A 14,589-nucleotide genomic window follows, 5' to 3' on the forward strand; every position below is an offset into this window, starting at 1 on the left:
GAAGCCTGCGAAAGGGATTGGTTTTCGTGGGAGGCTGCATGGCCAAATAAGGAAACCCCAGGTTACTTGACATGGGTGAAGACAAGGGACAAAATGGCCATGGGACAGAACAAAACACCCAGGGGAGCACAGCTGAAGGCTGTGCTGCACTGGCAAAAGTCAGGATAGGATAGCCAAACAAAAGCAAAAGGTTTGGGGGGTCCACAAATGGAGGGGAAATTACACATTGATGAAATCTTTCCTAATGCACATTATGCAGCACTCTAAATGTTTTGGACTTCAACTCCATCAGCTTTTGTCAATATAGTCCGGGCTGAAGGATCATGGGAGGTGTAGTTCCAAATATCTAGAGTGCCAAATTATGAGTAACCATGCTGGAATGTGTTCTACACAAACTAGACCTTTTCATCCAACAGGGAAAAGTTATCTACTGTTAATGTCCCATGCGAGCAAACATACATTTTCCCCAGGCATTGTAACAAGAATCCATATAACTAATAGCAAAGATGGGAATGTCAAAGGTTTGTAACAAAATTAATTCTGCCCCGTCGAAGTGAAAGGGTGAGTAGTGGCTAAAGCACCTAATCAGCCCTCAAAGCTGCTACAGTTGACCTCAATCATAAAGGTAAAACAGGCACAGTTAAGAGATATACCTCTTTCGCCTTTTGTGGTAACGTGGGCCAATAGAAGGCTATACTCCCAAGAGGGGTCTGAATGCTGTTTGGGTTGCCACAGTCCAAAATATAGGGAATGTCCAATCAAGGTTCTATAAAAATACATATTCTTTAAACACACCATCTGCAATAACTAAATAGAAAAATACTACACAAAACACACTCTTGTGGATAGAACTGAGAACGTGAGAATGACAGCAAGATGCAGCCCTCTAGGTAATGACACAGGAGAGAAAGGCAAATAATAACTATAATGTTCGTTAAAAAGCATATGTTCTGGGCAGAAATGTATTAAAGTGACCTAACCAGTCTCTAATGCCCAAAGAAAAACCAAGAGGGCCATTATCAGTCAATATTTCCTTCTGTGTTGGTTGGCTATTTGACGGCATCGAACCAGGCTTCTCGATACTGTTTGCGTGGTTCGACTGCGGCTCAAATGCGTCAATCGCATCGGTCCAAACAGGGAGCAGGCAATTTATCAATTTCCCATGGGTGGGGGGCGGGAGGGGGCTCCAGATATAAGAAAGTGAAATCACCGGCAGCAATATCACCACATTTGCACTTAGTCGTCAACTTGGTGAAAGGGGGGCACAGAACAGTGGGAACATTGGCTAGCATGTACTGCGTATACTAAAGTCAAGTAAGAAGGAGATGCAAGCCTTCCAGTTGCATTGCTGTAAGCCATCACTGCCCCTTGTCAACCCCTTTATAATCATCCAGGTTGTAGCAGGCCTCAAAAGGTGGAGCAACACAACTAGGATGGGAGAAAGACATACTCGCTAAACAGAAGGCATAGCTACACGGTGGAGAACCACCACCACCAAAAAAATGTTCCCAATTCAAGGGAAAACACGAACAAGTAAAGAGAAGGGGAGAGAGAGCAACAGTGACTAGGACGAAGGAGTGCTGCTGTGCCGAAGGAACTCCTATGCAATGAGCGGTGTAAATATCAGCATTTATAATGTGCTTGTTAGATGTGTGAGTCATTGGGGTACTGTAAAATTACCTAATGAAAGATTCCTTCCACTCATTGGTGGCATGACCACAACAGAACCGGGGTGGGTCATAAACACTTCTCTGGTGTAGGTACTAATCAGCCCATACAGAAGGGTCCGATTTTTGTTATCCGATTTGCCTTTGCAGTCAAAGTGCACCTGGGTACCAATTACGTCTTTGCATCCGATCTTCGAGCAGAAGCTATGGGAAAACCCAAAATGATATGTCCTTCATACATTCCTGGAGACCTCCACAGACGGGCTAGCTCAGGGCGCAACATGTGCATTGTTGCACACTGTACATGAGCAGGCGGTATGTTTTACTTCTGCTGATGGTACAGAAATGTCTACCTGGCGCCTTTCCATCCATGTCTAATGGCATTGCTCAGCAGCCCGGAAACATTGTATAATGCTCAGCTGTACCCATACATTCAGGCTTTCGGTACCATAGAGGGCAATGGGACCGGCTCTGGCAGCCTAGAGCGATGTAAAAGGAGGCAGGTGTACACCTAGACCAACACACGTGGGGGCGGGGGGATTTAGCCCTTCAAATGTTGGGAGAGGTCCGAATTTCATAGACTGTGGGGGAGGGAGCACACTTACTTGTTTGGGGTCATGTAACTTCTTAACACATTTGAATGGAAATATTGTAGTGCAGCTTCAATGTTACATGCAGTTAGTCTCTCCACCTCTGAAAGCACACACTTAAGAACTGCTGTGAGAATGAGCTGTCTCCTGCCCATTACCCTTCTAATCACTCCCCTGACATGCAAGCATTAACCCCTAGCAATTGCCTAAAAACGTACCCATACGAATGGAGGTGCTTCTAATGAAGCGAAGCACCGTCCCTGCCTGGCGAAGGCTCTGTAGGTCAGGCTGGTAATGTCAACATAACCCAACATTTTGGGAGTGGTCGCGGGGGGGGGGTGGGGGGGCTGAATCTCAACCTGCCCACTTGCACTATGCTCCACCTAGATATAGTCCATGATATCATCCCCAAAGCGGCAGCAGTGATGGAAGTGATTGTTAGGGAGGCTTCGCACTTCAGCAAGACAATATACAAAAACACTTGATAGGTGCCAGCCTGTTTAAAAAAATAAATAATAAAGTTAGTTTTTCAGGGAGGCAGACCGCTGTGAAATGCACATCAAAAAAGCATCCTATCCCTTGTTTTCAGGGACGAGGATGAGTCGCACACAGCAGACTCAGAGAGAGACAGTATGGAGCCCAAAGAAAGCCCCCCCCCCTTACTGCGTCTTCTCTCTGGCCCGGAGGGGGTTCAGCCCCCAATTCATTCTCCTGGTGGGTGCCCAGGCGCCGGAGCACGGCCATGATGTAATTGAAAAATAACTAAGGCATGTTGGGGTACTGGTGTAGTGTACCTTCAGTGAAAAGGGGCAAGGCAAGAGAAAAGGTTTTTGAAATGTATTCCTCTTGGGGAGGCTGGTGCTTCATTAGCAGGCACTGTGACTTGGAAAAGTAGGACAAGGAGTACTGAAGATTATTGGTACGTAGTTCGAGCATTCTCCTTGCAGAGTTTGTTGCCAGAGGGGCATGAAAGTGCAAAGGATCCTGACCAGTGCCCTTCAATTATTTTGTATTTCATGTACATTTGTCAGAGGATGAACAGACCAGAATCTTATGGGGAAATGGGAAGTGAGGGTTGTTGCAATACCATCACCCTGTGACCTTCCTCACCCTATACCAGGGCACACGAGTAGAGAACTTGTAGGGCGATCTCTAACTAAGGCTTCCCACCAAGGACACAATGAAACTTCATCTCCTCAAAATTACCAATGAGGACAAAGGTATAAAAGAACTAGAGGATCAAGGGGAGGGGAGCCCTGATTTCTAAACACAAACACGTGCTGCATAGGAAAGTAATCACAATAAAGTTAAAATAGTGTGAACGATGCACCACTCTTTCCCCTGACATTCACAATGCTCCAGTTTCTGAGTTATGAAACCACATATAATATTAATATGGAGCCTTGAAGAAATGCCTTTGCTTGTGAAACACTTGTTAGCTTTTTTGTATAACAATTCATCAGGAAATAAATATTCTATACATGGAATCACAAATTTGAGTACTGTGAATTTAATGGGAAGAGGGTGCATTGAATGTTGCATGTTTCACATTGTCTTTCTTTAACCACTGTAAGCAATGTTCTACCAATTTAGACAACTACAATCTCCTTGTCTATAACCACGAGCACGGTTCTCCCTATTGTCTTTATAACATGTATCTATAAATATGTATATATAGAAACTAGCTATCCCCCCTACTTGGCAAGTAAATAACCTTGAAATACAATACAAAAAGTGAGGGTATGTTCTACTTTCATCATTGGAAAGGGACCACTCTCTGTAGGAGATCCATCTTCTGAACCACCAGACGTTCACCTGTTTCTTCCTACACATTAACCAGTACTGCCAGGTTCACCCGACAGGCTTGTAAGCATGCAACAAACTTGACGTAGAGGTGATGTTGCAGAAGCGACACGAGGCCACAATGGAGATGGTAGAGACACGGAAGGAGGTTGCTGCTGCTCAGGACAAGCCTTCACCTATGTTTGCTGTGCCGGAATCGTCCTGCCTTGAGTCAGTACTGTGGCAGCTGCCATTTAGAAGCATGCACACAAGGATTCGGAGGTTCCCTTGACACAAGCTGCCAGGTTCCAGGCTCATTTTGTTGACACTTGACATTTTTCCCCAGACATTTCCTGTTGTGTGTGGCAATATCCAGCCTCTCACTGAGTAGGGAGATAAGGATGCACGATTCTAACCTTGCCAAAAGTAAAGGGAGGGAAGTAAACTATATACTATGTCAGGGGTCTACAACCTTTGGCTCTCCAGATGTTTTGGACTACAACTCCCATCGGCGGCAGCCAATAGATTCAATGGGAAGGGCTCATGGGAGTTGTAGTTCAAAATACCTGGAGAGCTGCATGTTGCAGACCTTTGCAATGTGCCCTAACTTTTTCCACAACTTGGCTCTGAGCTGTTTCAATCATAAAGGGAAGCAGACTAAAGTCTATTATATATTTCTTTCCCCTTTTGCAATGTAGGCAGAGGTCAGGTGAAACTCTCCAGAGAGATTTGTCAGAATGAGCGTTTAGTAACAACGTGAATTACTAAAGTAAAAATAATATCCACTTAAGTCTCTATACAAATCGTAATCTTTCAAAATAGCAAACAGTATGCTAAACATGCTAGCCACCTATCCCTGTTAGGAAGAATAGAGGCTGGACAGGCTAAACATATATAGGCAGGCTGGTTAACTAGAAATGCTTCTGCAGAGGGACATCAACACATTTGATTGTTGGAGAAAATGAAAACACACCAAAATAGACTTAGACAATTTCTTTGGGAGCAAGATAAGGAAATGGGGCCTGACCCCTAGAGTCTATGGTGAGGCCTGGGAGCCAGCCAACCTAGTGTGCCTGGGACTGGCTAATTCTCTAGCTTAGCCTTTAGGAGCCTTCAAAAAGAATACACCAGCATTTTGAGAGCTTTGCACAAGTGTGAGCTTTACTCTCAAGGTATCTTGACAGTAATTTGTTGCTAAGGCTTTATCTTCCAACAAGCAGCTCGATAGACTCGACTGCACTCGGGCACTCCAGCAGTTTCTTCACATCTGTAGGATTGGGGATTTGAAGCAGTTTGGGCCCTGCTGCCTTGTGAGGGGGCTCAGTGAGGCTTTCTTATGGCAGTGATTTATTGATGCAACAGGCTCAAATAGCTTTATCAGACAATTTGAATGGGTGAAGCCGGCTCAATGACTTGGGTAGCCCCCATGTTCAGCATCAGTTTCACGATTGGATCAAAGTCCTTTTGGGTATGTGAGGCCAACGCAGCTGTAGAGAGTAGCACTCCTGGGCCTCCTTCTCTAAAGAACTACTTGAACTGGAGCTTTCTTTTGTTTCTTTCCCAACAGGATGATGTTTGTGGCACCTCCTGGCATGCTGTCTTCTTGGTATTTCCTCAGGGCTGTTTAGGGGGGTGACGGGAGAAGGTTTTCCCCCCTTTTTTGTTTCTGTATCACACCTATGGAAAGAGTCATCATAAACTCCAACAGTAATAAGCAGAGTTGCGAGCTCCCACTCAATCTTTATAAAAATACTACTAGGGGGATTGGCTGCGTCCGCATTGCCATATAAGGTCCCATTAGGACATTTCCCCTTTGAAGTGCCCTCCCTCTTTTACCACCAATCCCATGATGGCTTGCTCTGTGTGAAGTAGCTAGATGGCATATGCTAATCATGTTGGAAGTTCACAAATAGAGTAAGTGATCCTAACTCTGCTGGAGAGGAGACTGTGCTGCCTTAGCACTGCTCATCCCTGGCCTCCCCAAACACAAAAGGCCTTTGGCAGCAAATAGTTTTCGTTCCATGAACACCCCCATGCTATCCAGGCTCCAAGAATCTCTATTTGGCTAAGCCCAGCGTTTGGAAGTCTCCGCTGCACGTGCAGGTGAAGTGTGAAGCGGTCACCTAGCAACATAAATGCCTTCCTGCGATGTTCTTCCCATTTGTTCTGATGCCGTCTAAAAGGTGGGCTGCTTTCAAGGCCTTCTGCTCTTTTCTATGAGGACAAAGAAGTAAATGACAAGTTTAGTATCTTTCTTCGTGCTAAAACTAGCGTGTCTATAACTTGGTTTCTGATCATACCAAAACATAGGCCCTCATTACAACTCTGGCGGTAGCCGTGCCGTTAAAAACGGCACGGCTGCCACCGGAGTTGCAATTTTTCAGGCACCCGTGAATGGGCAAGAACCGGGTCATGCCGAGTTAGTACTGGTGCCGGAATCAAGGGCCTCCTCATCCCCATTCCGCCCCATAGGGCTGACTGGGGATGGGGACGTCGGATGCGCCGGTACAACTCTGCATGTGCCGGTGCATCCGACGTGCTCTGCTCGCGGGTGCCATTACACTCGCCAGGAAAAACATAGTCCTATGACATCATGGTGATTTATACTTAAGTGCATGAAGTATTCAGTGTGTAGGCTTTTAAGGTAATGTCACCTTTTATAAAACATCAGTGATGTGGACTAGTTATAACACGAGACCTTATTCATTGTAATACAATCGCACAGAAGACAGACAATGTTGGGCCTAGCAGATTTTCCTGATTAATTGTACTCTTAGCCTCTCCAATACCTCTGGTACTGGTAAGTTCAGAGAGGACAATAGATCTCTCTGCAATATTAAAGGATCTTCCTAGTGCCAGTAGACTTGCCAAGGAAGATAACACCACATTCAACCACATATCATACGGTTAAAGTGTACTTGTTTGAGAAATCACACTTTGTTGCTGAATCCATAATGGCGTGCTTATTGCAAAATCGAAATAAACTCAGGTGAATACACTGCCATGCATTCTGTCACGGATGGCCAATGATAACGAGACACAAGCCCACCCTCATGTGTTCCCGATTGAGCTTCCTGAGTGTCACAAGCAGTCCCTCGCTACCCTCAGCAGCGGTTGTGCCAGAAGCAGCACTATTCCCTTTGATGGCCCATCATCTCCACCCTGGTCCGCACCCCAGCTGTCACTTCTGTGGTGCATTCTTCCTCCACCAAACCCCCTCTAAGTGCAAATGATGAGACACTTGGACAATATGAAATGGATGCTGAGATTGTGGGTGTATTGGGGTGGTTGGGGTTTAGAGATGAAAATGGAGGGCTAAAAATGCTGAACAGAAATGTTTCCTGCACAGAATACACGCATAGAAAGACATTATGAATCTTGCCACCTTTAATCATAATTCCACCAACATTGTCCACCTGTCTGTTATCCCTGTCATCATCCATTATTAGGGGCAAAGGCATATTGTGCTGTATGGCAATGAATCCTTGCATGGGTCAGAGGACCCCAATGTGACACAGCTTGCCAGGTTAACATTGCATTCTGGTGGGCAACCAAGGCTTGTGTAGGCAGCGAAAACCTTCCCTGAATAGCCAGATCCTTTGTCTGCGGTATTATGCGTGCCATATTGTGGCACGGCTGTGGGATGTGACTGGTTGGTGCATGGGATCGTGAGACAGTACTTCTTTGGGTTTCCGGAGTCACAAAGGGCAAACATCAGTAAAGGCTGGTGTGTGGCTATGTTTCAGGGAAAGGATGATGTATGCTTACATGTTTATGTGATCTGCCGCGCTAAGCTCGTAAAAATTGTCTAATTTATAATAGTCACAAACGACCTCATAAAAACCACAACAAACAAGCATTGAAGGTAGATTTGTGCATCTTTTGTATAGGAATTGTACCAAGGGTTGGTGTATCTTTTCAATAAACAAGTATTTCAAGAACTGGCTTTGACTTTGTGATAATTACAATTGCATGCTTTTATGCAGTGTCTTTCTCTGTGATAGTGAACAGCTTAACCCATATACTCCATAAATATACCAGCGCCATGCTATTACCTGCTCTATTCCCAATTTCCTTTCTATGACATTTATAAGGGATGAAGCATTCTTGTCTGTGCTGCCCAGGCTCATTAGCAACGTACTGGATGGTTAGCCGGCTATCCTCAGTGTGCTTCATTGGGCAGGGTCTGGGGCATTGTGAAGGGGATTGTCCAATCAGAACTAGTCTATGTTTGTAGAGATGCAGGTTATCAGGTTGATGCTCCATGATGCAGTTGTGTCCCTGCCTATTGAGAAGACAGGGTGCAGTGCACAAAGGTGTGTACGGTTGCATCCGCATAGCCAGTTTTACGTATTTGCATGTCATTTCCGGTCTGACTTGCTTTCCACTTACCTAGTATCCTGCTCCAATGTAATACTTGGCTCTTCCTTTTCTGAACCAGGCAGATGTTCCTGAAGATCATTCAGCTGTGCGTTGGTCAGGGGAACACACATTTGCGAAGCACAGATTTGCATCACACACCATCAGAGTGTAGATCCTGTGCTGCATCCTCCAGTTCCTGAAAACCTGTTGTGTGTCCTTTTTTATGGCATACAGGTATAATCTAGCACACCAATGGCTTTAAGAAGTCGCTATAGCAGAGTGCGTCGCCTTGGTGCCTTGAGATGTGCCTTAGTCTTTTTAGGAACTATAGGTGGTCACAGCATGACTTCAAGGATTTGCTCAGTATTTTGGAAACTCAAGGATGTGTGCTGCCTTGAGCCAGGGCAATAATGATCTTGAAGGAGTAGCAGAGGGCTGCACCACTCCGAGGAGCTTCAGCACAAATGCAGTGGCAGTGTGGTTAGTGCCATCATGGATAACCTGCCCGGTGTCATGGATGGTGTGGATGCCCAGCCCGTAGGTAACAAGGACTTGTTAACAGGAAATGACTGTAAGGTCCAACCTTCTCTTGATTACCCTTGCTGAGGCATGCACACAACTCCTGACGCATATATGGTGTATCCTGGCATATGTTTGTGGGCATTGCTTGGCTTTTGTGGCACAACTTAGTGCCTGGTCTCAGATGATACAATTATTAGGGCTTTACTCATGTGCAAGGCATTGATGTATGCTCTAAAATGGATTAACAGGTATTTTCCACTACATGCTACTTGATCTTCATGTGCGCATGTGAAGAAAAGGGCTGCTAGATTTTCTTCACTGTAATAGTTCTGACCAAAGTCTCTAGTAGAGCCTATTCCAGGCGTTGGTGCATTCCTTGCGAACAGACCATGACCAGCTCCTGCTGGCCTGCTTTGAGCTTCAGAAAATCGAGTAAGTGCAAAGGTAATTTTTCTCACCGAGCCCTTTACCCTACCTCAGGCTGCCCCTATTGATGATCTGAATTTTATAAGGAAAAAAAGGCGCAGACAAAGGACAGGTTTATGCAGTGCTGTTAAGAACCAAATTACTTACCAGCGCTAGAATGTAGGTGTGGATCTATTGATGCTTTATTAACCCCTCTTTGATGAGTGAGGCAGACTAAGCTGTCACCCTAATCCAGACATCTTCAAGCAGCATTCTCAGTGGTGGCAGAACATTTGATGTAGATCATTCGGTATCTTATTGGTTGAATAGCATAATTACACATATCATATTGCAACAGATATTTTAGTACCAGATGTGGCCTTGCTGGAATTTAATCTTTAATTTACTGTGTGGATAAAAGTAGGACTGGGAACCAGAAGAAGATTGTGATGTGGAGGTCTAGCCAGGAACATTCTGTGGCATTTATTTTCTACATGTCTAAGCTGTAGGAGGCAATATGTTCTGAGGAGCATTCGACAGTATTTGTGTGTCTGTGTCCGTTTGTCCAACAGCTTAGTTTGTGAAACAAGCGTCTGTGAATGACCAATGAAACAAATCATTTTTTAGTATCATCAGACCAGACCAGATGTTTGTGTCACCCAAATCAGCATATGTTTTAGTTCACATTTTGACAAATCCTTGGATGTCGTCACCTGTGGGATCAGGATGGTGCGGACATTACCCAATAGTCCCCCAGGGGGTGTTGCACTGAGGGAGGATCACATGGGAGGGGAACCCCCTTACGGGACGAGGACAATCATTCACTATCAATTCCCCTCACACAACTTCCATGTACCTATGTCACCTCGGGGTCACTGAGACGAAGGAGAGTAGAATGGACTGACCAGGGAGTTGTTGGCCCTAGACTGTGATGAGGAAGAGGCGCTAAGCAATGTGGATCGATTCAGTAAACCGCGCAGAGTATATTAGACAATCTGGTCTAGAAAGCAACAAAGGGAAGAAGTACTCGCCATAGGGAGATGTCCTCCCTAGAGGAGCCCAGGAGTTGCAAGATCCGTTGACGGGAGAAGAAAGCCAAAGCTGCAGAGGATGAGAAGTTTGCCAACCGGCAGAGGCATTCCCAAGTGGTTCATCGTGGTTCGACCATGGAGGGAAGCAGAAGCAAGAACTGCCATCTGAAGATGAGAGCTGGAATGTGCAGTCCGCCTGGGTCACACCACACAAAAACAGGAAAACGCTGCAGAGCCGCCACAGAGCCTGGAGAGAGAGAAGAGCCCGAATGAGGACGGGAGACCCACAGAAAACTGAAGAAGACCAGTAAGAGCCTGGAAGAGGGTTGGAAAACCAGGATGGTTGCTGGGGACCCTAAACACAAATGCATAGTAAAGCACAGGTCTGGGAAACGCACCCAATATGAAGTTGCATCCTGAGTCATCATCTTTCTAGCGGTACCTGGGCAGATAGTGCACCAGGTCTACCAAACTCCCAAGGAGAAGAAACACGGGTCTGGAACCCACACAGGATAAACCAAAACAACAAGAGGTATTTCCTACAGGGCAAGATCTGTCAGGATAGCAAACCAGATTTGCCAAAGCCTGAAGAAAAACAACCACAGGTCTGGGACCCACAACAGAAAGCCTGAGAAAGGTCAGGGGAAGGGGGGAATTCACCCAGCTTTGTTGAACTGTCAAGCGAAGCCAGAGAAAGGCCATATGAAGGGAAACATTCCCCCAACTTTGTTGAATTCATAAGAGAAGCCTGAGAAAGGCCAGGGAAGGGTCACATTCCCCCAACTTTGTTGAATTCTTAAGAGAAGCCGAGAAAGGCCAGGGAAGGGTTACATTCCCCCAACTTTGTTTAATTGTCAATAGAAGCCTGAGAAGGCCAGGGGAAGGGAGACATTCCCTCAACTTTGTTGAATTGTAAAGAGAAGCCTGAGAAAGGCCAGGGGAAGGGTCACTTTCCCCCTACTTTGTTGAACTGCTAAGAGAATCCTGAGACAGGCCAGCGCAAGGGAGACATTCCTGAAGAACCCAATAGTGACCCTAACTATGGGCAATAAGTAATGTTGAAGTTTCAGGTGTGACACATTTTGAGTTGGCTGACTTTGTTCACATCTAAAGACATTTTAATCAAGAACTCTGGTCCATTGTCCAGAAGCACGGAGCTATTCTTTGGACCAAGTATATCCTTAGATTAAAGTGTAAGGGATGGAAATAGTGTTTGACACAACGGTGGACCCTCTTTATTTGAGTGGACATTCTGACACAAAGCTTAGTATTTTAGTTAAGGCCGGGAAACCCCTCTAAGAGTTTGGGAAAAGTTAGGTTTTTCCCTTTCTTTTGGATTGAATAGAGGTTTATAGCAATCGGTATCCCACCCTTGTGTCAGTCTCATAGTTCTGCACCCTTACAATATATAATGTAAAACTAACTCTTCAGAACGGAGGGCTATGTTTCTCACATTGATCAGTAGATCATGCCTTGTAAGAACGTCTTCTTTCAAACATATTTTTTTTGGCTAATGTTTGCATTCGAGACGTGGCTGATTCAATTTTTCCATCATGTTTTTGGGAAGGATTTTGTGACTTTCAGGAGTTATAACCCTTACAAATTCTGGGTGACTGATTGTGTAACAACCAGATTCTATTAATGAGAAATATATGTCAAGTCTGTCCACTGACTCTCAGCGAATAATGTATTTGGTGCTCTTCACTGCTGTGAGTTCTCCATCAATCATACTTGTAGATGTAGCAAAACCAGAAATTGATGCCTATCACTTAATTTCTTTGCACCTAAAAAAACTTCTTAATCTAATTTTTCTTCTAGGGCTGTGACTCCCAAATGAGCATGTCAGAGGTTTCCTGCAGCGAAAGCACTTCCTCATGCCAATCGCTAGCGCATGGCTCTGCTCCGGAAATCCTGGTAGGCCTGCTGTACAACGCCACCACTGGAAGACTATCGGCAGAAGTGATAAAAGGAAGCCACTTCAAAAACCTGACAGCAAACAGGCCACCCAGTGAGTGAGACTCCTCCCCCCTTTCTGATACTTATGTATTTGTGTGAATCTAACCGATGGGGATTTTTATACTGCGCAAAGAAATCAAATACAACACAGTAGCCATTGGGTAATCTGCTCTACCGTTAATATTTGCAGTGGCGTGAGATGATGGAGAAATGTAGAATCCTAATTTAAAAACTGTAACACACGTTTGATTTGTGGTAGCGACCAGTTAAACATTTGTGCCCAGTTAGGGTAGCAGAAAAGTGCAAAATAGAAACATTTAATAAAGCAGATCTAGCAGAGCAATGCAAATAGGGGGAACACGTTACTTTTCTGTGAAGTGTTAGGTAGCTGAGATGTTGAAAACCATGACCTTTTGCCCATAATTGAGAGTGGTTTTCTTGATAAAAGGGATCTGTTCATTAGTATGTATGCACAACAATTCTTAAATGTGGTCTTTAGTTTTAGTTGTGAAATCGTTATACTCAATTTCCAAACGTTCCTTAGTTTAATGTTAAAATAAAATCGACTCAATATGAATAATAACAAATAGTGATTTCACATTTTGAATGGATAAGGTAAAGTATATGGACGTTAGAGCTCGTGCTTGTAGATGGGGGGGGGGGGGGTTGTTGGGGTTGTCCGTGGGTTCCTTGATCTAAGGGGATGGCAGTGGATGTTTTGCAGCAGGAGGCAGCAGCAAAGACACCACTGGATAGAGTTTTCTTTCACGTAAGGGCATCACTGGGTCTGTGCCATGACACAGTGCTTTTGTTCACAAAGCATGTGATGGAAGTCTAAGTGACTGCAATACGAAATATGCCACCTAAGCCCCAAAGGGGCACTTCAAATAAAGCACTGACCACAGCATGGGAGGCAATACTACCACACGTCTTAGTACACTGCGCAGAAACTCGAATCCGTCCCCATGGTTACCGGCAAGTAAACATGTCATCCATAAGCATGGTTCTCATTCACTGAAAAGTGTTTGAACATCTTGAAAGGGAAAGCATCAACTATTTTAACGTGTGGAAGTCAGTTAGGTACAACATCTGGATATGACCATCATGTATAAAACAGCCTGAAAATCGGAAAGGGTTTCCCACAGAAATGTTTGGATATAATATAGTCATGCAGGCAATTTCATTAGAAAAAGCCTGACTGCCCACCATTCCATTGTGAAATACACAAGCTGCAAGAAGGCAGCTGATTACCCACCTGCTGCTGCCCATACAAATGACTGACTTCCTCAATGACTTCTACTAATACAAAGCTGGAATGGAATATCATGTGTTAGTTGTGATTAATTCCAAAGGAGATATTCACCTCTCCCCACGGGGGGAGCCGCCCGCTTTGAGGCTAGGATGGTGAATCTGCTATGCTTCACACCCCATAGGGGACAGAGCAAGCGGGATCGCCCTGGTGGTGACCCCACCGCATTGGGGGACAGGAAAACCCCAGGCGGGGGCACCAACCACCATCGCTCCCCCCCAGACACTAGCACCTTTATAGGATATGTGGGAGCTAAGGTGTATTATAACTCTGAAACCCCTTTTGTAATGGCTTATTCAGCTTCTGGCTTCAACTATCCCCAGTCCTCCTGGAGAACAGCGAAGAGGAAAACAGATCAGCCCCCTGGAGGAGCGTCATGGAGAGAACCAATCAGGAAAGCCGGTCCGCCAAGCCTGCAGAGTTCAGATGCAGTGTCCTGTACCGCAGTCGGTGCTGCAGGGGTTCAGTGAGGCACACTGGACAAGTAGCCGTAAGAGTCTGTTTAATGCGAACAAAGAGGAACCTCGGAGCGCCGAGTCACATCGCCACACCAAAACGAGCAGCAAAGGAGTGTCATCAGCAGCTGATGCAGAACCCAGTTGATCAATTGCGAAAGTGATTCTGCGGTGGACAGAATCCACACTCCTCCCGAGAAACCCTGCCCAGCAGAAGCAGGTACGCAGTGGCTCGAGGGAAGCAGGTGGGGGCAGTAAGATGAGGAAGAGGAAGCAGGACCCCGTAGCGGAGAAAGAACAGGCAAGCCGCAGAGCGGGAAGTGAAAGAAGGAAGCAGACCCTTGAGTGAGGGGAGGACAGAGAAGCCCCAGTGGGTGGGGGGTTACAAAGAGACTGATCCCAGAGTCGGCAAGCACCGAGAAGTCCCAGAGTGGGGTGAGAAGAAGAGACCAACCACGGAGTGGAGAGAGGTCCGAGGAGCCCCAGATTGGGACGAGGAAAAGACAGTCT

General features: G+C 45.5%; 1 protein-coding gene across 5 annotated transcripts in view; it reads left to right on the plus strand.

Moving 5' to 3' along the window:
• Positions 1–14,589, plus strand: part of SYT14 (synaptotagmin 14) — a 1,343,600-nt gene that overhangs the window by 1,232,348 nt on the left and 96,663 nt on the right. For all 5 annotated transcript variants that reach the window (XM_069608509.1, XM_069608511.1, XM_069608510.1 and 2 more), the window contains one exon: positions 12,178–12,367. In XM_069608509.1, coding sequence (XP_069464610.1) covers positions 12,178–12,367 — 190 coding nt within the window. The remainder of the gene's footprint in view (positions 1–12,177; positions 12,368–14,589) is intronic.

Source organism: Ambystoma mexicanum, chromosome 4q, assembly GCF_040938575.1.
Source record: "Ambystoma mexicanum isolate Mex_15411 chromosome 4q, UKY_AmexF1_1, whole genome shotgun sequence".
Classification (NCBI taxonomy): Eukaryota; Metazoa; Chordata; class Amphibia; order Caudata; family Ambystomatidae; genus Ambystoma; species Ambystoma mexicanum.